This window comes from Oreochromis aureus, linkage group 12 (assembly GCF_013358895.1).
Source record: "Oreochromis aureus strain Israel breed Guangdong linkage group 12, ZZ_aureus, whole genome shotgun sequence".
In the NCBI taxonomy this organism is placed as follows: Eukaryota; Metazoa; Chordata; class Actinopteri; order Cichliformes; family Cichlidae; genus Oreochromis; species Oreochromis aureus.
Genome location: NC_052953.1, coordinates 12,411,389 through 12,437,908, shown reverse-complemented (window position 1 = coordinate 12,437,908; position 26,520 = coordinate 12,411,389). Strand labels below are relative to the sequence as shown.

General features: G+C 41.2%; 1 protein-coding gene across 2 annotated transcripts; it reads left to right on the top strand.

Moving 5' to 3' along the window:
• The first annotated feature begins 106 nt into the window (after positions 1 to 106).
• Positions 107 to 25,063, top strand: sept5a (septin 5a). Of its 2 annotated transcripts, XM_031727979.2 has the most exons (12): positions 107 to 226; positions 373 to 386; positions 17,879 to 17,969; positions 18,340 to 18,426; positions 19,829 to 19,952; positions 20,065 to 20,199; positions 20,379 to 20,496; positions 20,659 to 20,760; positions 23,029 to 23,125; positions 23,245 to 23,380; positions 23,484 to 23,586; positions 23,936 to 25,063. In XM_031727979.2, exons 1-12 carry the CDS (start codon positions 181 to 183, stop codon positions 23,996 to 23,998), a joined length of 1,116 nt encoding a protein of 371 aa, XP_031583839.1. In that variant the 5' UTR covers positions 107 to 180; the 3' UTR covers positions 23,999 to 25,063. The 2 variants fall into 2 exon arrangements, with proteins under 2 accessions (XP_031583839.1, XP_031583838.1); XM_031727978.2 differs by lacking the exons at positions 107 to 226; positions 373 to 386 and adding an exon at positions 15,021 to 15,353.
• The last annotated feature ends 1,457 nt before the right edge of the window (positions 25,064 to 26,520 follow it).

Genomic DNA, 26,520 nt, shown 5'->3' with positions numbered 1-26,520 from the left:
TAGCATCCTCCTGCTGAGTGGTTGAGTCTGTGAGGAGGAGGAGGAGGAGGAGGAAGGAGTGGTTTTCATGTGTCGTGTCAGCTCGGCCCGCCCTCCTCCTGTCTGTCCGGGGGTTTGGAGGCGAGGGTCCGCTGTCTGTGAGCCGTCGCTTCGGTGAAATTCGGGAGGAGAACGGTGAACATGACGTCCAATATAAGGTACAAAAGCCGGATCCCGGTAAAGACAGGTGAGCGTGCTTTCTCGCTTTTATTCGTCGGATTGGGTTTAAATGTGATCAGTGCAGTGATGTCTCCATGTTTCCGTCTCTCTGGGCGTCGCTCTGCATCCCTGCACCTGCAACCCCCTCTCATCCAATCCTATGATGGCTAACAGAGGACAGCATCGAGGTAGGAATCATCATTTATTGTATTTATTTGCGATATTTGTTGTGGTTGAGGATGTTTTACGATGCAAGAGCTCTGGCACTGGGAGAGCTCGGCTCCAGCAGCATCACTAGTATTTGCTTCTCAGATCCCTGTTTTCGCTTTTTTTTCTCATGTGCGCGTCAGATTAATAATCGCACGATGCTCTGAGGGTAGCCGTGCCATCACAGGCTGAGCTGATCACCACACTGACACTGAGAGGAGGGGGGGTAGAGTCATTTTTAGACGCATATGTGGAGCAGGCCGGCGCCACAAGAGGCGAGCAGCCAACGTGATGTTACCCAAAAGGCAGCATCCTTCCTCCTCATCCTCTCCTCCACGACTCTCTGCTGCCTCCACATTTATTCTGGTTTTTCGGTCACTGAATCGGGCGATGGGCTGACCTAATTGTCAGCGTTGCGTCAGCAGGACTCGTGGATACAGTCGCCGCTGCTGGCTGCCTTTAGTAAACCTTTACTGACCATTGTTCAGCTAAAAACAGCTGCCACATGAGCCTGCAGGGGAGGTCGGCTCTCTGATGACCCTCCTCCTCTTCTTCCTCTTTGAAGATAGTGTAAGGTGACAGTGCAGGAGTAACTGCGTGGTTACACATGTGTGTGAGTAAAGCAGGAACCACATGCAGCAAAAAGCCCAATTTATTTCTTATACAAAATTCAAGTATCCCATTGCAAGAAATGAACATTTGTGAAATATTAATTTTTTTTATTATTATTATTTGGTCTTTCGGGCATGAGTGCCATGTATAGTTTCATCAGGGGAACTCTTATGTTTTAATTTGTAACTGGAAAAACAACTTGAAGTATAAAATGATTACTAATTATGAATGATCTAAACTGTTAAAATGTGTTTCTTTGGGTACAACAGTCAGAGGAAAAAAGATGTGCTTAAAAAGTAGTTACCTAAGTCCAGTTTTGTCTGTATGTGTGGACTGTGCTCAGAGCCCCCTAATAGGCTCTTATTACTGGTTATGTGGGGAGGCCAAGCCTTGGCTCCGTCCCTGTGATTGAATTGATTAACAGTAATTGTGTTACTGTTTAGATTGCTAGTCAAAGTTGAAACACCTCACTCAGAACAGCAACTTGAATTAGTAGTTTTAGTAAAACCGAGTAATATAACATCACACAGGTGACATTAAAGCAGATCGGGTTTATCTTATTACTGAGTTCCCCCTGAAACAAATGAAAATTTATACTCAAGTAAGACTATTAGTTTTAGTTTTATTTTTATGTATACTTTGACCCGGATTTGGAAGAATCAGTGAGGTCTTATATTTAAGGGTACAGTTATGCACAGCAATAACTCTCAGAGGGTTATGTTTTTCTGTCATCTCTCTGCTTTTATAGAGTGTTTTGATGCTGTCTCACTGCATTTCAGTGCCAATTCCTGTAACAAATGTAAAATCAGTTTAAGTAACCCAGATGTCAAAGACTTCACTTTCTAGATTGGACCATGAACGTGTATTTATTCACATTAAACTATTTTCCAGTGCAATTGGTATGCTTCTGGAGTAATAATTATGACGACTTGTCTGCATGATCATAGCAAATTGGAGGGTATCCAAACAAAACAGAGCACGCCATTCTCCCAAGGATGGCCAGAAAATACTTGTAAAAGTACACCTGCATATCGTCTGAAGTATAGAATGTGTGTAAATGTGCTTGTTTATGTTCCACCACCTGAAACCAAAACCAGAGATGGTTTCTATCTTCATTTTACACCCCCCCCCCCCCCCCCCCTCCTTTGCACACTCCACCCTCCTCACACTCCACCCTCCTCAGTGCTGTAGAAAAATGCTGAACAGGTTGGAGTGGCCTTCTCCCAAAAATTCCCAATTGGATCCAGTTCAGTCGTTAAATTCATGATGGTCACATGGTATCGGTACTGCAGATCCAACACAGACTATGAGGAAAACCTGGATGAGGATGGTTTACGTTATGTGCATAAACAGTAAAAAAAAAAAAAAAAAAAAGCCTCTTGATAAAAATATTCATTACTACACTGTTTTTACACCTTGTGAGTTCTGCTTTTGGCTGTCACTTCACTCTCCACTCCCACATTCTGTGCTGACTTTGACCCTGATGAGAAAAATATCTCCTATTCTGGATCATTCATGCTGCGAAGGAGGAGGAAGAGGAGGGAGAGCTGGAAAGCACAGTAATCCTTCTCAGTATGACTGACTTAATGCTGAGATCATAACTGCAGAAACAGCCGTAACTGATAATCAATCTTAAAATCAATATTTTTAGAAAACTCCCATCCGACTCTCGTGTTTCTCTTTCCACGTTCCCCTCACGTCACCCTGAATGCTCACTTCCTCGGCTGTGATAGTGTGTTGCCAGGAGACAGTTTAAAAAAATCAGTTTTCATGACTCCTCCAATATGAAGGAGTGGACGACGCCATCTGACCTACTCACAGTCCTGTGTGGTGATTAGTCTGTGTGCGTGTGCGTGTGCGTGTGTGGGTGGGTGGGTAGGTGGATGGATATTCACTGAGCATTTTTTCATCAAAGATTAAAAAAGAAAAAAAAATCCCAGTTTGACCAGCAGTCAGCTGGATGATGTCACCCTGATGGAGTGACACATAGATGATGTATCGCCGATTTGAGCTCAAACATCAGTTAGTAAATCGGTCTCACCATGACCCACACTAGTAGCTGTTCACTGTTTTGTTCATTAGACTGATTTTGATGTTTTGATGATTGCTTGTCCTGTTTTGCTTCTGTTCCTGGAAGTTTGCTGTTAATCAGTGAAGACATGCTGGCATGATGAGCCCCAGAGTAACTGTGGCTCAGGAGCAGCAGGGGAGAATAGGAGGGTGGTACATGCCAGTGCTACTGTATTCTGTATGGTCTGTGATTTGGTGTTGGGTGGTTGCTAGGCAACACGATGATAATGATGATGATCTACCATACATAACGAAAGTTTTGTGGATATAAAATGCATGTTTTTATCGTAAAATTAAACTCATATTATGCTTTTATAACGTGTTGTAAGTGCATATATGCTACAAAAAAATAATTTTAGCCCATTTGTATCTGGTTGCTCGGGGCAGCACAATGAAGTCATGATACCTGACGTAAATAAGAATCTTCAAGGCCCAAAAATGTTCCTGTTTGCCAAGTTTGATTACTCAACTCCTGATTGTGCAGGATGAGTTTGCACACAGAGATTTTGTGTGTTGTAGCCTGTTGAGGTGTAATCTGCTGCACAGCTGGAATTGCAGCTGCTAAAGCACAGATTAGAAAATCAATCAGTCCGTTTGTCGGCTGTTTATCACAAGGAATGTTCAATCAATACATTTTATTTCACTCTAACGGCAGCACCAAGTAGTGCAATAAACATTCATCCATCCATTTTCTTCCGCTTTTCCTTGTCAGGGTTGTGCGGGGCTGGAGCCTATCCCAGCTCTTTTAGGGCGAGAGGCAGGGTACACCCTGGACAGGCCGCCAGTCTGCCGCAGGGCTAGCACATAGAGACAGACAACCATTTGCATTCACATTCACACCTAGGGGCAATTTAGAGTTACCAATTAACCTATCCCCACTGTCTTTGGAATGTGGGAGGAAGCCGGAGTACACGGAGAGAACCCACGCAAACACGGGGAGAACATGCAAACTCCACACAGAAAGACCTCAGCCTGACTCAGGACCTTCTTGCTGTGAGGCAACAGTGCTAACCACCATGCTGCCCCTACAATAAAGATATATATATATATATATATATATATATATATATATATATATATATATATATATATATATATGAGTGTGTGTGTGTGTATATATATATATGCACTATTATATATATCTGGGTCATAGATCTTTACCACCCGTCCATCAAATCAAATCAAATCAAATCACTTTTATTGTTACGTCACATGTGCAGGTACACTGGTACAGTACATGCGAGTGAAATTCTTGTGTGCGAGCTTCACAAGCAACAGAGTTGTGCAAAAATACAATAACGTTAAACAAGCAAAATATAAGAATGGCTAAATCTGAAAGTAATAAATATATGTACAATATATAAGAGTATATGCATTACTGGATGTGTATACTAAATATGTTTTTCTACGTGTGTGTGTGTGTGTGTATGTATACATATTTTACAAATTAAATAGAGTAAACAATAAAATAAAATATATAAAATATACAGAGGTTGGTAGCTGGACATGTGCAAAACAGTGGCATTAATGTACAGTGTGGAGTGCATAATGTTGAAGTTCAAGTAGTGAAGGTGAGGTGTCTATGACGTGTTCAGCAGTCTGATGGCCTGGTGGAAAAAGCTGTCTCTCAGTCTGCTGGTTCGGGACCGGATACTGCAGAACCTCCTTCCCGATGGAAGTAGTCTGAACAGTTTATGGCTGGGGTGACTGGAGTCCTTGATGATCCTCCCCGCTTTCCTCAGGCATCTGATAATGCCTCTGGTTTGAGTGAGTAAGTACCCAGTTGCCCTCTTTTATGTGAGAGCACTCAAAGACTGAAGCAGAAAGCCTGGGTTAATGGAGAAAATTGCTAACCACCGCTGTTATCTCTGATTGGTGTTTTAGGTTTTGTTGAGGCGGCTCACACAGAGAAAGAGTGCATATGTTGAACTTTCTTCATAGTAAAGTCTCAGAGATCACATGATCCCCCCCCCCCCCCCCGAGCAGGAGATGTGAGCAGTGAACAGATGTTGAGTCAGATGTGTGTGCATGTGTGTCACTTCACTTCAGGCACAATCTCACTTAATTCTCTCACCTGCTCCCTCTGTCTGTAAACATACACCCTCTCGCTGCCACAGATGGGACCCTCGCTGCTCCCACTGAGGACCAGCTGCAGAGCAGGAGCAGGCAGCTCAGAGAGGGGGGTCGAGCGGGGTGTTAAACGTGGAAATTTAAGCCTCCTGCAGCTCTTCAACAGATAAGAAAAGGAGGGAGCAGCTGATGCATGAAGCCTTGAGCTTCTATTAATCATATGGGCACAACATTTTCCCCTAAAAGAAACCATTTGACATGTAGGGAAATAGTCCCTTGGTCAAAGGCTAGTGCAGTGATTCTCAAACTTTTTCCTAATCACCAGCTTCAGCGGTAAAAGAAACAAACTTTGTGCCCCAAACGTCACAGATTTTATCAGTCATTAAACAGAAAGCATCAGAGAGGTTTTCATTGTGTTGTTTTCCTACCACATTTTTCCCCTCATTCACCAGCCAGAGTTCTCTCGGCCTGAATGTCTGCAGGTGACGAGCAGACTTTCAGGTCTTTGGTGGCTGACTGAAAGTCTGAAAGTCTGCCTTTCAGACTTTGGTGATTGATTTTCCGTCAGCTACCAAAGACCTGAAAATCGAGATCCTGAAAGCAAAACAGAGTTACAAAAACTTTCTTGAAAGCAAATCTGATTCAAAAAAATTGGGGTCTGGACATGTGTGAAAACCATAGCAGGGCTTCAAAATCCCCAGAGCAGCAGCCAGACCATTTTAGATGGTTTTAATTCAAACAGAGATTCTGCAAACACCTGGAATATGTTGCATGCTTTAGTACTTCTGACTTTAGCAAGGATATTTTGGAACTGAAACAGAAACTGAAAGACACTCAGCACTTTATCATTGAGCTCAGCGATGACCAAAAAGCCTTTCATACAGTTAATGTGAATAAACGCCAGGGTCCTGATAACATTAGTGGCCGCCTAACTAAATTTTGTGCTAAAGAACTGAGTCCTATATTTCAGGTTATTTTTAATCAATCCTTGCAAATACAACCTGTGCCCTCTCTTTGAAAAGAAGCTGTCGTGGCTCCTGTCCCTAAATCTAGTCGTCCAAAAGTTCTAAATGACTTCAGACCTTTTGCCCTCATCTCAGTCGCGATGAAAGTCTTTGGAAAAATCATCAGAAATTGATTATGGAAGAAACTGAACATGAGCTGGATCCAATGCAATTTGCATATAGGCCCAATAGAGGAGTGGAGGACGTGCTTTTGACTCTACTTAATCTGATTTTTAAACATTTAGAGAGTAAAGGGACTTTTGCAAGACTTCTGTTCATCGATTTCTCTTCTGCTTTTAATACAATACAGCCCCATATTTTAATCAAAAGAGTTTTAGAACAGTTTGAAATCAGGAAAAACCTGGTAGACTGGATTTTAGATGTTTTAACTGACAGGTCACAAAGAGTCAGAATAAATGGGGCTCTGACTGACCCAGTGTGTCTTATCGTTCTGATTATTCATACTCTATACAAACATGTGTCTGAGCAGATATGAAAACAGGGCCATCATTAAATATACAGATGACTCTGTTATTGTCAGCTTACTGAAAGAGGGTGAAACTAGCTACGATCCAGTCACTGATGATTGGTTCAGTGGTGTGAGGAGTCTTATCTCTTTTATTGAGTCCGTTTTATCTTTTTGTCTGGTGGCATGGTTCAGTCAGACCTCTGTCACAGAGCCTTGCTGTCCTCTAAATAGTTACAACGGATGGCTTTATCAATTCTTAATAATGGTTCCTATTCTCTACGGGGCGAATTTCAGCTCCTTCCCTCGGGATGAAGGTTTCTAGCTCCAAGATGCAGAACCAAGCGTTATAAAAACAGGTTTGTCCCTGCTGCCATCACTGAACTCAAGAAGAACTGTTTTATTTGATTCATCTTCTCTAATTACCAAATATGTGTCTGTCAGGTTTAAATAGGTGTGTGTGTGTGTGTGCTATCATTTTTCTGTAAAGCAAACTTACCTACAGGTATAAATAAGGTAACCTTGACCCTGACAGAACCTAACTGCCACCGAAACCAACCCAGACCGCTAATGCTCACTAAAATATTTTGCATGCCAAGTATAGAAACGATTATACTGGTTTTACTTGTGTTCGGTGCCAAACTTTGTATTGCCTCAGACAAATTACAAACAGCTCAGAAAAGAACTGTTCCCAGCCAATAAATAATCAAGCCGATAACACAGCTTAAACACATGTTATGTAACAGTGCACATGCATCAGTTTAGAGCTGCTGAGGTTAATTTTAGACAGTGCCAATTTAAATGTTTTCTACAGTTAGAGTCTCATGTTAAACTAAGCTACCTGTAGCCCATGGCCATAGACTGTATATAAAAGATGGCATAAGCAGCAGTTCGCTTGGTGAAAACGCCTTTTTGAGGCCTATAAGGAGGAAACTTAACTAAAAAAACCACTTGCCACCACCAAGGCATACAGAAGAGCATCTCGCAGGCCTGTGATTCATGCAGGTTCACCAAAACTGGACAATAGAAGATTGGGAAGATTGCCTGTTCTTGATTTTTGCTGTGAATTTCAAATGGTGCGGTCAGAAATTGTCGTTAAAAACATGGCAGCATGGATCCATCTTGCCTTGTATCAACAGTGCAGGCTGGTGACCATGTTGTAATGGAGGTGGATATATTGTCTTGGCACACTTTGGGCTCCTTAGTAATAACTGATCATTATTTTTAGATTTATCGCCACAGATGCAGATCATGGATGCGCGATGCAATCAAGTCATATCTCTGAGCAATGTTTCCACCTCCTGGCATGAAGAAATAAGGCAGTTCTGAAGTAAACTGGTACTAGCTGTATCTAAAAAGTGGCCGGTGAGTGTGTAAACCATTATGTTTGATAACTGAGAATAATCTAGATCCTGAAAAACAGATCAGGCAGCCTGGGTGTGTTTCTGCTCCGGGAAGTTATTTTCCCTCTGTAACAGTTATTACCTGCGCTGTTGTTGTTCAGGTGTTTGAGGAGTTTATGCCCTGCAGTGAGTTCTCATGCACATACTTTCATTTTTCTCATGCAGCAAACACGCCTGTACTGCCAGTGATCCATTAGCCTGTGTGCATGTGTGTGTGTTTGTGTGTGCAGTCAGTTTTCCTCTCTGGGTTTTAGCTACAGCTCAGCCTCAGCTCATTTTTTGGACAGCTCAGTGAGTGGAAGCTGACCCAGATATCTTTGAGTCTTTGAGAGAAATCTTTTAAAGTATTCGGTCGACCTGGTTATGTTTGGGATTAACTTCTTTGGTAATGGGGATCAGGACCTTGGCAGTAAGAATATTTTGTAACCTTTCTCGAAACATCAAAAATATCTTAATTATACTGTCATGAACCACATGCGGTTAATGGAGTTATTCGCTAGTGAAAACATTGAAATGATTTAATTCCATTTAAAGTATGAGGTTATTTTTGTGGTGGTGTAATTCCATTTTTTTCTGTACGTGAAAGATTATTTTTTATCCTGGAAACAATTAAAAAAGGTCACAGCTCATTCATCTTTGTGGTTTTGCATCACATCATGTGATCATGATCATGCTGAGTTTGCTTGAGGATCTTAGTGACTCTTTGTGCTTTTCCAATGTGTCTGAGCACCTTGACACTTCCTCTCTGTGTTCACCTTGAAACTCCACTTTAGTGACATCAGTTAATCAGTTCCCCAAAACGCAGCCTTTTGACAGGATTTTTTTCACCTGCAGCTCCCAGGGCTACAACTAATGAGGAGAATCATCTGCACTTGACTGTGTGCTTGAAACAAATCCAGTCTAATCTTAAAACTTTTCTCTGAAAACTTTATTCATCAATATCACAGCATGCATAAACTAATATTCCAAGAGGACAATAGTGTGTGCTTGTTATCCCACAAGTGTATAAAAGTTAAATGTAACCACCAAGGCATCAGACACTGATTTGGACTCATTTTGGCCACAACTATGCTAGTTCATTGAAGCCAGGAGTTACCTTATTTAAATGAAAGAGTGGGACACTCCCATAGCAAGGAGAACCCTTAAGCTAAATAAAAAAACAAACTAATAAAATACTGGAATTTCACTCACCAAAATGAAGCCCTGTCAGTATCCAGATCGTTGACATATTTAAAAAAAACTCATCCTCGTGGGGTTGTTATGAAGTTTTTGCCTCAACTATATTGAGGCCAAAACTGTCTCTTGTATCAGGCTGTAAACTTTCTTTTAAAGGGTTTACACTTCATTGCTTTTATAGGTCGTTACTTTGTACACTGCCTGCATCTGACAACAGAGCGCCTCTGCAGGCAGACGGGCCATCCCGGACTGACAGCACGGTACCCAGCTGAACCATGACTTCAGTTTAATGCTGTAAAGTTGGACAGTCTAACACGGGAGTCTTCTGACTAAATTTAGGAGCCAGCCTCAAGTGGCAACTGGACGAACTGCAACTTTTGACAGTTTGACGTTGACATTTCTGCCCCGGAAGTTGGATCCCACCTGTAACCTATAATTGGATATACTGTAATGCAGTCAGTCAGTTAATACGTAAAACAAGTATATCAGCATTTTCTTCTCATCGTTAACAAAAGCAACACAATCTGACTCTTCTCACCCTTCTCAGCACACTCAGTCCTTTAAAAGGTGGTTCTACATAGCTTTAATGGGACAGTGTAATTTCTTTAACCAGCTTTTCTCAAACATGTGGAAAAGGTCTGTCGGCGACTCTTTACAGCAGGTGAAATCCTGTAAATGTATATGAGGACCAGTGCAACATGTTTGGCTAATTGGTGTGTTTTTAACATCTGTATACATCTATGGTACAAAAAAAAGACATTTTCTTTGTTGGTTTGTGTTTTCATGGGATCTCTTGACAAAAAGAAAATTATAGAAGCATCAGAAGTTACTTAATTATAATGCACAGTTTCCAACATTCCTCAGCATGATTACTTACCAAATATGGTTATAGCCAAGTTTCATTTGTCTTTGAATGAGCTGATGCTAAAACTAAAACTGGGCAACCGCGGCCAAATGTCCTTGAAACATTTTTATCACTGCCTGAGCATTTACATGCTGTCAGATTAGCATGCTAAATAGCCGGGGGCATGCTGGCCTTTGCATCTCCACGGAGACAAAACAAAGGAGGGAGGGGGTCCATCTTCATGTTGTTTTTTGCACCCCTCTTCCTTTGTCTCACCCGCCCTCACCCCTCCTACTCCTCATCTCCCTCTTTGCCTCACTTTACTGGGCTACCATCCGGTCGGCAGGCAGTGTGCTAGAGGAAGCGTTCAGTGTTAATGGCTTGAAAGTGTCAGCGGGATGGCTGGGAGCTGGAGAGGAGTGAACAGTAAAGGTCACGACTCTTCACAGCTCCATCACAAGCCGTCTGGCTACTTTAAGCTGGAAGCACACAACATGAATTAAAGCCGGGTTATTACCACTACACAAGATCATGGCATGCTGTCAGATTTTTGAGCAAGAAGGGTGGAAATTAAGTGGATACACGCTCTCTTTTTTCTCTAACAACTTAGGAAATCTGTTATCTACATTTTTACAATAATTTATGGTCAGTGCTTTGGTCCTTCCACCTTCAGTCTCCACTGAAAAACATAAAGATTTTACTTTAGTTCACTTATCAGTGCATTTATAGATTAATTGGTCATAGGTTTGAATTTAAGAGTGTGAATAGTTACTTATCTCTCTGTGTGTGTTAGTCCTGTGAGAGGCTGGTGATCTGTCCAAGGTGTACCCTCGCCTCCTGCCCCATGCTAGCTTGGATACGTCAGTGCAGAAGTGCTTCTAACCTGTAGTTTAGTAAATGACCACCAGAGGGTGATTTGCAAAAAGACTTCTGGTTCTGTAGAAGTTTATGGGAAAATAGCCTTCACTGCTTTTCCTCTGTGACCTCAGTAAACAGTTTCCTTATGAGTTTATGGACTCAGTCGCTTCTTTCAGGTCAAAGTAAATAAAAGTTCTTATTTTGCAAAAAGGGTAAATTTCCAGGCATGCCAGTGGGTTTGTGTGTCGATCTTTTATACTGACTGCTGTTTAAACATTCTCTGTTTAAAAGTTTGGAATAACTGAAAAGTGACATCTGTCCAGAAGAGGCTTAAATCTTTCATTTTTTTCTCATGACCAACAGGGAGGCTTTTTGTTTCAAAAGAAGTCTGTTGTACAGAAGTCAGTGAGGAAACCAACCACTGCACCTCATGATCTGACCTCAGCAAATATTTTCCCAAGGATTTTATAGTTTCAAAACCTATTAAACATAATAAACCTTCTAAAGCTTTGTTTTTATAAGTGGTTTTTGACCGCTGCATATCTGTTACTTCAAGGTATAAATAACGGCCCTACAGTATGTACTGTAGGAAGATGCTACAGCCTTCATTTGCACACATATGCTGGATAATCATGATGTTGTAAAAACAAGCAGCTTGAAATGTGATGGTAGAAATCTGTGTTTCTGCTGTCTGAAAAAGTTTTCATGATGAATTTAGATTTTTAAAGTTTTCATCAGCAAAACTGTTTTCTCATCAACTGTTGTCCCTCCTTCAGCCACATCCAGAGTGATGACATGCGATTTCATGTGTTTGTGTGGCAGAGGAGATAACTGCTGTGAGCCTTTGAGAGTTACTTCCTTTAAAGACAGCTTTGTATGACTGAGAGGAGGAAGTTGAGCGCTGCCTGCTGAGTGAGTGGCTAATTTCTGGATCGTCCACCATACTGGCAAAGAAACAACCTTTTTAGACCCATGAAATAATATTCTGACAGCCAAAAAGTTTCTTCTTCTTGTTAGTTAAAAAGAATTAAACATAAACAGCAAAAATGCCAAATATTCTCAGATTTGTGGTTTTAAACTGAAGATTCAAAAGATGTTTCCCAGTTTTACTACTAAAACTGAAAAATTAGCAGGACATTCAATTTACAGACATCATCACTGCCTTTGGATTATCAAGGGTAAGCTTTTAAAAAAAAAAATCATATATAACCATATTCATCTGCGCTTCCATAGGGAGGATACACGGATGTTGATGTTCTCTGAGGTCTAAGTCATCTTAGGCAATAACTCTATGCGTAACACTTTATTTCGGTCCAAAACAGTCTTTTTTTTAAAGATGTGAATGCTTTTTGATTTTTTTCTTTATTACCTGGTTGTCAAGACTTGTTAGTGAGAATATCTGAGCATACCGTCTCAAAATAAACGCTGATATTTTTGACCTCAGTCATATTTTTAATACAAGTTCTGTTTTTTTTGCCTTTTAAATAAAGCTAATACTGTGGCTTCGGATGGACTCCGTTTAACTTGTGAATCTTCTTTGTAATATTCAGTTAAAGTGTTTATTAGGTTTTACTCATGAAGTTCAAGCGGCAGCAAGCCTTAAGATGAGCACATGAAAGAAAAGATTATACAAGACCTTTGACTTTACTCAGCAATCAATAAAGCAAGAAGTTTAAATGAATATTTTGTGAAGTGACATCAGCAGAGTCTGCGTGTGTGTGTGTGAGAGAGAGAGAAACAGAAAGAGAGAGAAAGGGACAGCTGGCCATTGTGAAAACTGACGGTGGGGGGTTTAGCTGGTGGGGGGGGGCTGGCTATTGTAAGAGCATTTCAAGACATCTGTTCCTTTCTTTTATTCTGATTGGGCCTCCCTCTGCCCTACACACACACACACACACACACACACACACACACACACACACACACACACACACACACACACACTCTCTCTGTCTACAATGACCGTAAACTTTTCATCTGCCATTTGTGACGTTTCAATTTGCTTCCTCTCAGCTGAGAAAACTTACCAAGAAGCTGAAACCATTAACTTTTTATCCCAGTTCAGTCCTCTGTCTCCCTCCTGTGGCATGGAGCGAGGTGCTCACACGCCATACGTGGCGTCACTGCGAGGCATTCCTTTTCAGGGGAAAAAAACAGTATTTGTCTTTAAAAGCCTAGCTTCTGTTATTTGAAAGAGCATTTTAGCTCTGCTGCCCACGTCATGCACAAGTCGAACACACCCATCCCATCGTACGCTGACATACACACACCACAGTCACATCTGGAATCAATCGAGTCCAGCCTCTGCCATGAAATGTACCTCGTTTATCTCCACACACAAATACACACACACAGAAATACAGACACACTCCTACAGTGCCCAGTGATTTCTTTACATCCTTCTTATTTCAGTCCAGACCGGCAGTTTGTAGCAGCAGCTCATAAGTATGTGCATGTTCCTGCTGAAAATCACACCGTGGGTATACAGCATATTCACTGACCTAAAAAATAAACCTGAATTATTTAAAGTACACAGCATGTGACAGTTTGGGGGGTTTGGGGGCCTTTCTTGATAAGAGATCAGAACTCTGATATCACTTGTGTGTGTGTGTGTATGTGTGTGTGTGTGTGTGTGTGTACAGTAAATGTGAAGCCACTGCGAGAAGCTGGCTTGCTGTCCTTAGAATAAAGGCAGATAATGAATCTGGTTATGTCTGCGTTTTATATTTTTATGTGCTTTTACACGATGCACATGAACTTCAAACTGCACCAACCTTCAGAGTTACCAGGGAATCTGCACTGATTGATTATAAAATGTGATTTTTGTAGAACACAGTGGTTAAAAATGATTTAATTACAGTGCTGCTGTTTGTCCTTCGGTCTGAAGTAAAACCTTTAAATTCCTCTTTGCAGAAAAAGACTTGGTCCTTATTGCACTGCCCTTTTGGTTATTCAGCAGGTTTAAGGTCAGGAGTTGGACTTTCCCAAACATGAATTTTCTCTGAGTGTTTCCAGTGTTTTTGAATCTCTCTAATGCTACTCTAGTGCTTGAAAACACACACATAACCACTGCTAACTGCATTTAACCGGTCTTCTGTTTGTTAATTTAAAGTCTTGTAGTTAAGTTACTGCTGTGCTACTTGCAAAATACAATTTAAAATATAAAAATATGCAAGATTCTTATCAAATGTCATTTCTTGTATTGTTATTTTACCGATAGAGCTGCTTCACTGTACTCTTTACTCAGCTGGCTCAGAGTAGGTAGAAGAAACATGTGTAAAGAGAGCCAGGGAAAAACACGCATGAAGGGTCTGACAGGCCAGGCATCAAAATCACAGTGACTCCCTCATGGCAACATTTGGATTTGAATCCTTATAAAAAGTTCACTTTAGCCTAACTCAACAAGTTTTTTGTTTTTAAAAAGGTAGACTGCACATTTATGTAGTAAAACTTTCACCTCATGACTCGTCAGACCAGTAAAATATTCAAATACTGAGTGAATGATGTAGAAATATCAGTCACAAGTGTGTTTTTTGGAGTGCTTTTATCTAATATTTATCTATCTATCTAATTTTGCTGTAACCACTGCACTTACGTATGAGTTTGAATGCAGAATATTTAATCATAATGTAAAACCGTTACTCGTTGTATTGGTCCTCTTCCGTCACCGACTGTCACTGCAAACCTGCAGTAAAACACAGATGCCTCGGCTAATAGCAAAGGCAGCAGATACAGAGCTTTCACTTGACTGACAAGTGGCTCGATCATCTGATTGTGTTACTCTGCAGGCCCGAACTCGCAGCTATCATTTGTTTGCACTGCAACTTTTGTCACTGCCAAGTTCAAACAAGTTCTTTTATTTTTCTTTATCTTACGATATAGTACACTTTCTCTCCCCTCTGTCTCTCTCCCTGTGAGCTGTTAGTCATTTCTCTCAGTGTAAGGATTTATTTTTGTACTGTTGAAGCTGGGGGAGGGAATACAGGCCGAATGAATGAGTTTCTTTTAGACCTTCGTTCCTTCCATCCCTCCCTTGTTTCCTCCCTCAAATTGCCACTTCTCTCTCGCTCCCTCTCTCTCTCTCTTTCTCAGCGAGAATTCCTCCATACCTGTCTGAGCAGGGAGTGTAAGACCGCTGTAGGGCAGAGAAGAGAAAGAAATAAAGAAACAAAGGAGAAAAGAAAAGAAAGGGAGTCAAGAGGAGAGCAGGAGGAACACATTTAAAGCTCATAAACAGGAGGAGTGTGTTACAGACAGAGCTATCAAGGTCTAGAGCGTTCAAATTTGCTTTTCCGCCTCCCCGCTGGGCTGTTTTTTAACTTTCTGAGACCAGCGGCTATTTTGGTCCGTCAGTGTCGGAGCGGTTTAGGATGGATGCCATCATGCTGCAAGAAAAACTGGTGGAACGGCTGCTGTGCCCACGAGTGAGAACTGCCAGACAGAAGGTAAAGAGTTGGATTTATGGTAAGAAATGTGTGAAGAAAAGCCAAAGACTGGGAAAAGAAATCAGAAAGTTACAGAGATATTAAGTGAAAAATAGCAGCAGATAGCTCGGGATGAGTTTAGAAATACCCCCACACCTGTAGACCCTGTGTCAGCATCTGTTTGCTGTTTTTGCTGCTTTCTGTGGATTTGTTTGAGTTCAGTTTCCATTTGCAATTTTTCTACATAGCTTCAGGTTTGCAGCTGAGATTACTCAATGATTTATGTGCAGCTTTCTCAGCAGTTCTCTCATTCTTACACCTCTGGCTCTTTGGCAAGTGTCTTGTCTTATTGCGCAGCTTGTGGGTTTTCTTTTATGTGTGTGTGTGTGTGTGTGTGTGTGTGTGTGTGCGTGTTTTTATAAATGAGATCCTCACCCGAGGGGGGGGTTCGGAAATGCCTATGACAAGTTATGACAGCGTATGAGTACACTGACTGTGTGTTTGGCTCGTGTGTTTGCAGAGTAAAAAAGAGCTTTTCAGGTCCTTTGAATGCAGCTTCTGTCCGTGCGTGAATGCTCTCCGCGGGCCTCGAGTGTGTATTTATGTCCACACATGTCAGCGTGTTGTACTGTGGTGTAAAGATGACGTTGAGATGCAGCGGGATACTGGAGTCACTGCTGTGCGTTACAGCAAGAGCCTGGTAGCCCGTGGCTCTCTTTGTGTTTCTCTGAGAGATTTAGTGGAAACTCTGAGACGCTGGTTATTCTCAGCTGCACGTGTTTTTTCCGTGCAGTTGTAGATTTTCTGTATTATAGACCTCGTCCGTCTGTTGTGGCGATTTTATTGCCTCTGCCAGATCCATTTTGTCTTCACATTACACTCCCTCAGCGCTCTCTTACAGTTGTCTGTTTTTGACCTTTTGCTTTTTGGTGTTTTATTGTAGGCCTGAAACAACTGATCAATTATTCGGTTAGTCAAATAATAGAAAGTCAGTTGTTGATTTTTTTGGATTAGTTCATTATTTAAACTGTTTTTCAACTAAAATATTTCTGGTAAAACTCTGGGCAGCCTACATATTGCAGCTACAGGAGCTGCTTGGCCATGAAGCTCCTGGTACACAGTTTCTGTGCTGATGTTAATGCCAGAGCAGGCCGTGTTGCTGTGGCTCCTAACCAATTTTACTTTGCAATAAAATTCCACAATCAGCTGAAAGTCTATGAGGGAAGAAGTGTCACAAACTGACCTCCTGCCTATAGTGCCATGCTGGAATTCAGTTTGGTCTTTAGAGTGACCCATTCTTTCACATCCATGTTTGTCAAAGCAGTCTGTCTATCTTATACACCTGTGAAAAAGGGACTAAAAACACTTGAATTCAAAGGTTTTCACGCCCGTTTCTCACAATACTTTTGGCTCCTTCGTTATTACCAAAGGGATCGCCACACATAATGAATCCCCATATTTGATTTGGCACAGATTTTTCACCAGATCCTCTTCCTGACACAACCCTTCCATTTATCTCGGCTTGGGTTCGGCACTAGCTTGTGACCCCTGCACCTGGGTTTGTGTCGTCCGCCTGGTCTCGAACCAGGATCTTTCACATGTAAGGCAAATGTGTTAATCACTACACATCATGCACATCGCTTTACTGGAGCTAATTTTAAATGTTGTATTTACTGCTGGGTAACTGATGAAGCCCCTTAAGCCATATTGGCTTACACATGACAGTGTGTTATAAAAACACACACTAACCCAAGCAGCCACTTTACTGATAAAATAACTCATATATTACTGTTTAGTCCATGGCTGAGGGAAATCCAACATATAAGATGGACGCAAAGCTGCACCAGCTTGAAGAATTATTAAAACTTAAAAAGAAATAATTGCTTACAAAACTGAACACAAATATGGGAGCCTGAGCAAAACCAAACCAAACAGGGAGAAATCGCAGCCATACAGTGGGTAAACTGACGGTACTAAACTAAAAAAAATAAGACCAAAATTAAGACTAAATTTAGCTAATAATTAATAAAACAAAACTCAAAAGAGCAGTTTAATAATGATAAAACACAAGGGTGAATGTGCCAGAGCCCCAAGGGCAACACAACAACTGAAAAATACAATATCTGTTTGTGTACATGTACAAAAGTATAGAACACACACTTAAATTTAACAATAGTTGCCTTCTACTGCAGATCCTTTGCCCTCTTAAATTAAGCTTAGTGGATTTAGATTATCCTGATGGTGACACGAAATGGGAATTTTGAAGAGGCTTTGGGAAATTAAACAAGCATTTGTTTTTTATACTTTTGAGTGACCAAGCAGATAAATAATTTATCAAGACAATAATTATTTTCACGATTGATGATTCTGCCAAGATTTTTTCTTATATTGCAGAAACACATCTGTGTTTCATCTCTGGGCTGATGATGAGACTTACAGCTCAGACACCGGCAGATGTCACAACACACCTGACAGCTGCCGTATGATGAGATAAAGTGCAACATAAACACACTGAACACCTCTGTCTCCTTTTCTTTGTGTTCCAGGAGAAACAGTATGTGGGCTTTGCAACTCTGCCTAACCAGGTCCACAGGAAGTCTGTGAAGAAAGGCTTCGACTTCACGCTGATGGTGGCAGGTGCGTTTCATGCTGAATCTTGCCTAATTTACACTCAGCTGCCTATTTAATAGGTGCACTTAGCTAAAACAAATTTAGGCACACATGGACCAGTTTTTGCTTGAGTTGTTTTTAGAGTCATTTAGCTGTTTCTAATATTTTGCCTATTCTCATTGATAAAGTCATCATGGCGGATGGATTTATTGCAGGACTACATTAGTAAATTAGCAGCTGAGTTCATTTTATTAATATCTCATAATTAAATATACACACAGGATAACTATCTGTGTGTGTGTGTGTGTGTGTGTGTGTGTGTGTGTGTGTGTGTGTGTGTGTGTGTGTGTGTGTGTGTGTGTGTGTGTGTGTGTGTGTGTTTGTGTCTGACCTGCAGGAGAGTCCGGTATGGGAAAATCCACTCTTGTTAACAGCCTGTTCCTCACAGATCTCTACAAAGACAGGAAGCTACTGAACGCTGAGGGTGAGTCCTTGGTCTCTTTATTATCTCTGTGCAGCAGTCATAATGAATCCACTGCTTGCTGAATACTTAATGCAACCTTTAAAAGCCCCACCTTTAATTCCCCATGTGTGTTCATTTATTTTAATTATTCTTAGTTTTTTTTATTGGGTGCAACAACAACATATGAATATGACAGACTTAACTTTTGGTCACATCTGTCAGAAAATATAGAGACCACGCTTCCCAACGTCAAATATGTCATGACTGATATGTGTGGATAGATCAAAAAATAAATCAAAAGCTAAAGAACAACAAGTTCAAACAAATCCAAACAGCCTGAAAGAGAGAGAATGATTGCTAAGGTTGTTTCCCTGATCCAAGCAGCCACCAAAACCTGGAAGTAGCTATAGAGGCTGAGGGGCCATAACACAACCCCAGCAGACGGTGGAAAGTGAGGTCGCATTAACCAACCAGATGGAGTAGTTTAGAAATAAATAAAACACAAAGCAATCTCTAGATGAAGCCTACAAGCTGTTCTACTTAACAGCGGCCAAAGAAATAAAGTCCTAAACTTGCTGGCCTGCCTCTTCAACATAAAACTATAGTAGTGAGTAGCACCCCTAAAACTAGTGTGTCTAACAAAGTGTTTAAATGTGTCAACAATTACTTCCTCTCCCTGTCTCAGATGGACTCACACAGGCCAGTTACATTACTCAGGTTTAACAGCCATCAGTCAGCAGACCACAAACTCTGGGTACTCTAAGTTATATACAAGCGTCCCAGTGATGAGTAACCTCTCCGTAATCTGATGGCAGCAGGACAAACTGCACACAAGGGAGCACAGCTGAATGAGTGCCAGCTGTTTTAATAGCACCCCAATTATAAGGGTACTCGTGCTCATGCCCATCGTTCCATTTTTGGCTGATTCAGTCTGATTTGAAAGCGGCCGTGGGCAAAATACTGAACCACACGTCGCTCTGGATGTGTTCATTGGAGTGTGAACGTTAGTAAGAAAGCACTTACACATAGAAAAATGTCCTTGTGTGAATGACACATGTTGTATAAAGTGCTTTAAGTGCTAAAGTACAGTCAAAAAGTGCTATATAAGAACAAGTCTATTTATCGTTTACATGTAGTTAAAACACACAGAGGGAAGAGAGAGCTCATGACTTGGAGACGTAGCCGTAGTTCTTTTTCTGCCATAAATATTTTCATTCATAAAAATAAGTACAGTTTCTAATAAATATCTTTAATGAACAATACAAAGTTACTGCTTAGTTTCTTTTTATAGTTCTTGGTTTTTGAAAGGTTAAAAAAAAAGAAGTGTTAGCTCATTTTAATGAGTTGTTGATCGGGCTCTTGTACACTTTCGCTGACCTCCTACTTCAGTTGTCTTCTCCTCCTCATTGCTGTTACGTTGCAGAACGCATTAATCAAACTGTGGAGATCATCAAACACACCGTGGACATCGAGGAAAAAGGAGTGAAGCTTAAGCTGACAATTGTGGACACGCCAGGGTTTGGAGATGCTGTGAACAACAATGAATGGTGAGCGTAAAACACTCGCTCATCTGCTTGTGTCCGATTCAGACTGCTTGACTGAATTCCCGGGACCTCGCAAGAGCAGCTAACGTGGTCTATGGTGTCTTTTTTGTCCCAGCTGGAAGCCGATCACAGACTACATAGATCAGCAGTTCGAGCAATATTTCAGGGATGAGAGCGGGTTGAACAGAAAGAACATCCAGGATAACAGAGTACACTGCTGCCTCTACTTCATCCCTCCATTTGGGCATGGGTAATAACACGCACGCACACACACACACACACACACACACACACACACACACACACACACACACACACACACACACACACACACACACACACACACACACACACACACCTGCGTACACAAAGAAGTCATGATTAAAACCACGATTTTGAGTCTCCTGCTCTCTCGTTTTCCCTGCGCAGGCTTCGTCCGGTGGACGTTGAGTTTATGAAGGCTCTACATGAAAAAGTGAACATTATTCCACTCATCGCAAAAGCCGACTGCCTCACGCCCAACGAGATAAAAAAGCTTAAAGACAGAGTGAGTCAAAGAGCTCCGCAGCAAAATCAAGATGTTTGCTTTGCAGGCTGTTGAATGAAATATGATCTCTCTTTGTGTGTGTGTGTGTGTGTGTGTGTGTGTGTGTGTGTGTGTGTGTGTGTGTGTGTGTGTGTGTGTGTGTGTGTGTGTGTGTGTGATTAGATAAGAGAGGAAATAGACAAGTTTGGGATCAAAGTGTACCAGTTCCCTGAATGCGACTCTGACGAGGATGAGGAGTTTAAACAGCTGGACAAAGAGCTGAAGGTGAGTCTGGGGACTCACATACCTGTGAGTTACTGACTTACTGTACCTGTGGTTACAGATTCAGATCATCGCACTTCTTATTTAACAAATGCATGGAGAAAAAAATGCAAACCATATGGCTTTCATCCATGCAGAGTGGAGCAGACCACCAACAGTGGTTTTAGTGAATAGTGTAACGGTAACCTTTTATTGAATTATTACCTCTATTTGAACTTTATGGTTTAAAACAAACATGAGGTCTTTCCAGATCTTTCAACACACTGTCACAGTGTTCCTTAATAGATGGAATATGCTCAGTTAACAGTTGGTATGTCACTTACTCTAAAACTAAACAAACTTCTTGTTCTCTGGAAGATTATTCATTGCAGTTAAAAACTCTGGGAAAATAACTTGTAGTTTAGTTTAGTTTGTTCAGCTTTGCCTATTCTGGTTTACAGGCATGCTTAGTTTAGTTTAGCATAATCTTCACTCCTTGAGGAGGACGGGCTTTGACAGTCTTCACCTCTCTGGCTGTTATTTTGGCAATTTTCTATTTGTGACTGCCAGCTTTTAGTTCATACATGAGGCTTCACCTCAATGTTTGCTTGCAGCGCCCTCTTCTTAGTCTCTTTTGGGTTCCAGTCAAGAGATTGTCGAGTGACATTTGACTGTTTCTTCCACGAGGTGTGTCCAGACTATTACCATGTCCTTCTCATGACTTGGACTTAAGCTTAGAGTTTGCCCACTTGCGCAGGTCTTCGTTTGTCATTCTATCGAAGCACTAGAAAGACTGGGCTTTGACGTCAACCTCTGTACTTCCTGAAGTGCTGATTTTGCTTTGAAGCCAGATGAATTCATTGACGTCCTTCACTGCCTGTCCCTCAACCTATTCTTGCCGCTCTTTAAACACTTTTTAGACATACATCTGCAAACTCTAGGTCCTCCAGACCTGACATAAGTTGTTCTAGTGACCCAGTTGAACACCACCAAGAAAAGATGTGACGGCAGGCAACCGTCCCTGACTCTGGTGGCTATTGGAAATTTGTAAGCATGCAAACCAAATTTAAGATACATGTAGCAGGACTTGAAGGTATTTGCCTCTAAATCTTGGACCTCCATTGCATTCGGTGGAAGTGAATGGAGTTTTGTTTTTCCTCCTTAAAGCAGCTAAAAGGCTGAGCTGCATCAGAATTTATATCTCAGCTCCTCTGGATAATCTGCACTTGTTAAGCTGGCAGGTTGGAAGTGCTTGTGAAAGCTGCTCACAGCAATGTTTTGTGTCTTTGTTTTTAATAAACTGTAACTGTTAAAATAGGTCGTATTAAATGATTCAAACAAGGACACAGGAGCACATTTCAGAAAGATCTCCACAGCATGATGGAAAATGATAAAAGCTGTTTTGTGAAGAAAATGGAGATGGATCTAGAGATGCTGCCAGACTTTGAAGTGGGTGTGATAGTTGGATGGTGCGTTTTGGAAAGCTGAGCAAAACCTGTGATACAGAGAAGCCTTCAGCTGGCAGAAAGTATCTGAAGTGAATGATATATACGGTGTATACATAAAACTCGGAGACAGATTGATTAAAGGGGCCTTTCTTCTCCTCTCTTCCACCATGTTGTAATACGGTTTAAAGTTCAGTCTTAAACAACTCATTTTAGCTCCCTTACCTTTAAGACCATCCTCCCGTTAAGACAGCTTATCTCTGATTGGCTGCCCCTCACAAGCACATGTTTGAACAGTAAGTATGTGGTGGGATGCTGTGCTCACACCTGCAGCTTGAAGTATCCTCTATTATTGACATAATACACAGCCAAGAGTAGAAAAAACATCTGAAACAGGGTGTTTAAAAGAGTCTGAAGCTTGGATTACTTGCACATATACTAAATGAAAATAAGGAAAAACACACCTAATCTCCTTTAAAATGTAAGTTCATTAACCTAAATTTACCTGCATGACTTAATGGAATGAGGCCCAAGTGTGTTTCTGTGGAATTTTGGGCTCCTAAACATTTACTTTCCTTTTAAATTAAAGTGCAGCAGCAGCTCAGGGGAGATAGGTGCGGGCTTGGAGCATGAACTCACCGATCAGCTGAGAAAGTCAGTGCAGAGAAAATAAACAGCTAACAGTCTTTTACCTGTCTCAACAAATAGAGTCACAGTTGTCTTGAGCAGCTCAGGGGTCTTTCGTGAGCGTGTATAACTCTGTCAGTGTGAACCAGCATGCTCAGACAGCTTTCTCGGAGCAGAGAGGGGTTGAAATAACAACCTTTCCTCGCGTCTCCTTCTGCAGGAGTGCACCCCGTTCGCTGTGATTGGCAGTAACACAGTGGTGGAGGCTCGTGGACAAAGAGTGAGGGGAAGACTTTACCCCTGGGGGATCGTCGAAGGTATGCATACTCATATATTCCATGTCTGTTCAGCTTTATTCAGCCTGACTCCAAATTAGAAATAGTTTGCATGTCTTGACTGGATTAATAAAGTTAATGATGCGTACTTCTTTGCACAGTGGAAAACCAATCGCACTGTGACTTTGTGAAACTGAGGAACATGCTGATTCGTTCCCACATGCACGACCTCAAAGACGTAACCTGCGACGTCCACTATGAAAACTACAGAGCGCAGTGCATACAGGAGATGACCAGGTGGGTGAGGAATGAAAGCGTGAGCAAGTGCGAATGTGTAGCAAACAACTTAAATAGCTGCTGCTGATTACAGATTGTTCTCTCCATTTTCTTCATCTCTCAGTAAACTGGCTCAGGACAACCGTATGGAGAGCCCGATCCCCATCCTGCCGCTCTCCACTCCAGATGTGGACACTGAGAAACTGATAAAAATGAAAGATGAGGAGGTACCAAGCAACTTTTGTTGTTGTTTTTAAAAAATATGATTACAGGTGATATTAAACACAAGCTGTTATGTCTTGTAATTGAATATATGTGCGCCATAATAGGATTTAACATGTTACAATTTTGTTGGATTCTGTTGCGGATGTGAAAATGTCTGCTGTATAAAACAATCAACAAAGAACCAAAGTGCCCCAGCAAAATATTTAAATCCGCGGCTGTTTTTAATCTGTTTTGAAAAGGTTATTTTTTTAGTATCATGTGATCTGAATGCCGCCATCTTGGTTTAATGTTTAAACGTTCTATAAAAGGCGTGACAGACAGTTTTTAATCTGCTCTCCTCTCTGTCTCCAGCTGAAGAGGATGCAGGAGATGCTGAACAAGATGCAGCAGCAGATGCACGACAAAGAGCAGTGATGTGCCCCAGCGCCACCTGCTGCTTCTCTCCCTAACGACAGTGAGACCTCCAGAATTTGAACATGGTTATCAAGCGTTAGTGGCAACTCTGGCTGTACATTAATCTTCAGTTTGGTGCTTTTGTATAGTTTGTTTTCCTGGAGGGTGTTTTTTTTTCCTCTGAAACTATCCATTCTCCCACTTTGAGCCCCTCGCTGTGGTCCTAACATATAAGATATAAACACATAATTTAATAATCAGTGTATCTAATTTATAAATGCAGTGCTAAACTTTTTGGAGTTAATGTCAGGGTGTTTGCTGCGACATATTTTGTAATGAAACGTAGGTTCTTGGTGATGTTTAGATTTTTGAACATGGATATTGTTTTTTATTATGCGATGGTGTGTTTCGGTGTGTGAATGATCATTACATTTCTTTAATATTACCTTTAATATTACCAGGTATCCATCCATAAAACTCCTTTAAAAGGTACCACAGTGAATTTACGTCTACTAAAATCTGATTTTAGCTCTTCTTCATTTGCTCAAAAATACCTTTGTTTGGCATTTATTTGCATACAGCCGGTGAAAATTTTCTGCTCCTCTTCCAGCATTTTGTTAATGTGCCGAATGAGCTGAAAATGCACTTCTTGCCAGTGGCTACAATGAATGGCGAGCCTCTGAGATAACGAGAGTCTGTGCAGTGCAGGGTGCATGTGCAAGCATGTTGTCATTACTCATATCCGCTAAATGCTGCTGTGGGCCTATTTTTACTGCTTTTTAGCCGATGCCCTGTTGTTGAATTTGATGGATCGTGGCCTACAGGATGCTTTGTTACCACTACAGGATCAGTAACAGGGAGCCACTACTTTGTGCTTCTGTTTAAATATCTCTTCTTGGAAGTGAATTATGCCACCAAAGTTGTGTGTCCACAGTATGAGAGAGCGTGTGTGTAGGTGTGTGTGTGTGTGTGTGTAGTCTCTGATACTGATGAGCTGTACATATTTTTTGCCTGAAGGCTGTGAGCTCAGTCTGTGTCCCATTTACAAAGGTGTGACAAATAAACCCCAGTTTGTCGTCAGTCTGGCCTTGCCGCTTCAGTGTTGTTTTTTAGGAGACTCTCGCACGACATCCTCATTCACTTCCTCACGTCAGAGTCCGAGCAGCAGGACTCAGAGCTGGAGCTGCTGCAAGGACTTGATCTGCTGATTCATATTTATCTCCTGCAGCCATTCTCCCTCTGCACTGCACACAGCATCTTCTTCCTGCTGGTCAGGCCAGAAATACACAAGCAGATATGGGAGGACAGAAATATCTCAGAAGAGCTCAGTTATTATATTATTGTTTTATTATTAAGTGTCACAGTGGAAAATAAGGGTGTTTTAATAAAGGTAAAAGCACTCGTTATTGTGATCATGTTGAATGCTGCGGTGGTGACAGAGTGAATTTTAGCTGCTTTAGTCAGCTCAGTAGCATGAAATGTCTTTTCTTAACCTAAAATAATTCAAAAGAATTCACAATCTAATCATTTGTTTGTTAATTGTGTTTTGTCTTACTGATTTGTATCTGCAAACTAATTGGAGTAAAATTGCAATATTTGCTTCTCCAAAAGGCTGTATGAGCATAAAACAGAACTATCCAAGATCACTACAACTACCTCAGATTTGTTTTTAAGCATATAAACACCCCAAAGTCAAACTGGGGTTTCACTGCTCAGAGAGACTACAACAAGCGCGAGCGCTACATCTCAGACTCTACACGCCTCAGTTAGCACATCAATGTTGAAGTTCATGACAGTACAATTAGAAAAGGACTGAACAAGCATAGTCTTGGTTGGAAGGGCTGCCAGGAGCAAAAGACCTGCAACGGACAAATAAAGGCTATCTCATCTCATCTCATCTCATCTCATCTCATCTCAGGAAGGATCATGGCACAGCTTAGATGTGCAAAGCTGCATCTGAACAAATGACAAGATCGCTGAAGGAAAGTCAATTAGATGGATGATACCAAAGTAGAGATGCTTGGCTATAATCCACAGTGCTGTGTTTGCAGAAAAGTAAACACAGCATATCAGCACAAACATCTCGTACTAACTGTGAAGCACGGTGATGGAGGTGTGATGATTTAGGCTTGGTTTGCAGCCACAGGACCTGGACACCTTGCACTCATTGAGTCAGTCATGAACTCCTCCTAATATCAAAAGTACTCTAAAGTTAAACTGAAGCTTGGCTGAAAATGGGTCATATGACAGAAGAATAAAGGTTTTGTAAAGGTGCGGTGAAGTCCAGAAATGCTGTGGGAGCTAAGAAAGCTGTTCATAAACGAACGCTCTATGACCTGAAACTATGTTGTAAAGAAGAGTGGGCCAAATTCCTCAACAACAGTGAGTCCTATGAATATCTTTCTTTTGCACATGACTGTACATAACTGCTGTCAGTCAGTTTAAAACAGAAGAAAAAAAATGTGTTTTTTATTTTTCAGAGTTTATGTGCTCCTTTGAGGTGATTCGAGTTGACAAATAACTGAAAGCTGAAGTTATTAGAT

Coding starts and splice junctions, on each gene's coding strand:
- sept5a (XM_031727978.2), top strand. CDS start 15,279: ATGGATGCCATCATGCTGCAAGAAAAACTGGTGGAACGGCTGCTGTGC. Junction 20,497..20,658: donor TAAAAAAGCTTAAAGACAGA/GTGAGTCAAAGA, acceptor GTGTGTGATTAG/ATAAGAGAGGAAATAGACAA. Junction 23,126..23,244: donor CCCCTGGGGGATCGTCGAAG/GTATGCATACTC, acceptor TTCTTTGCACAG/TGGAAAACCAATCGCACTGT.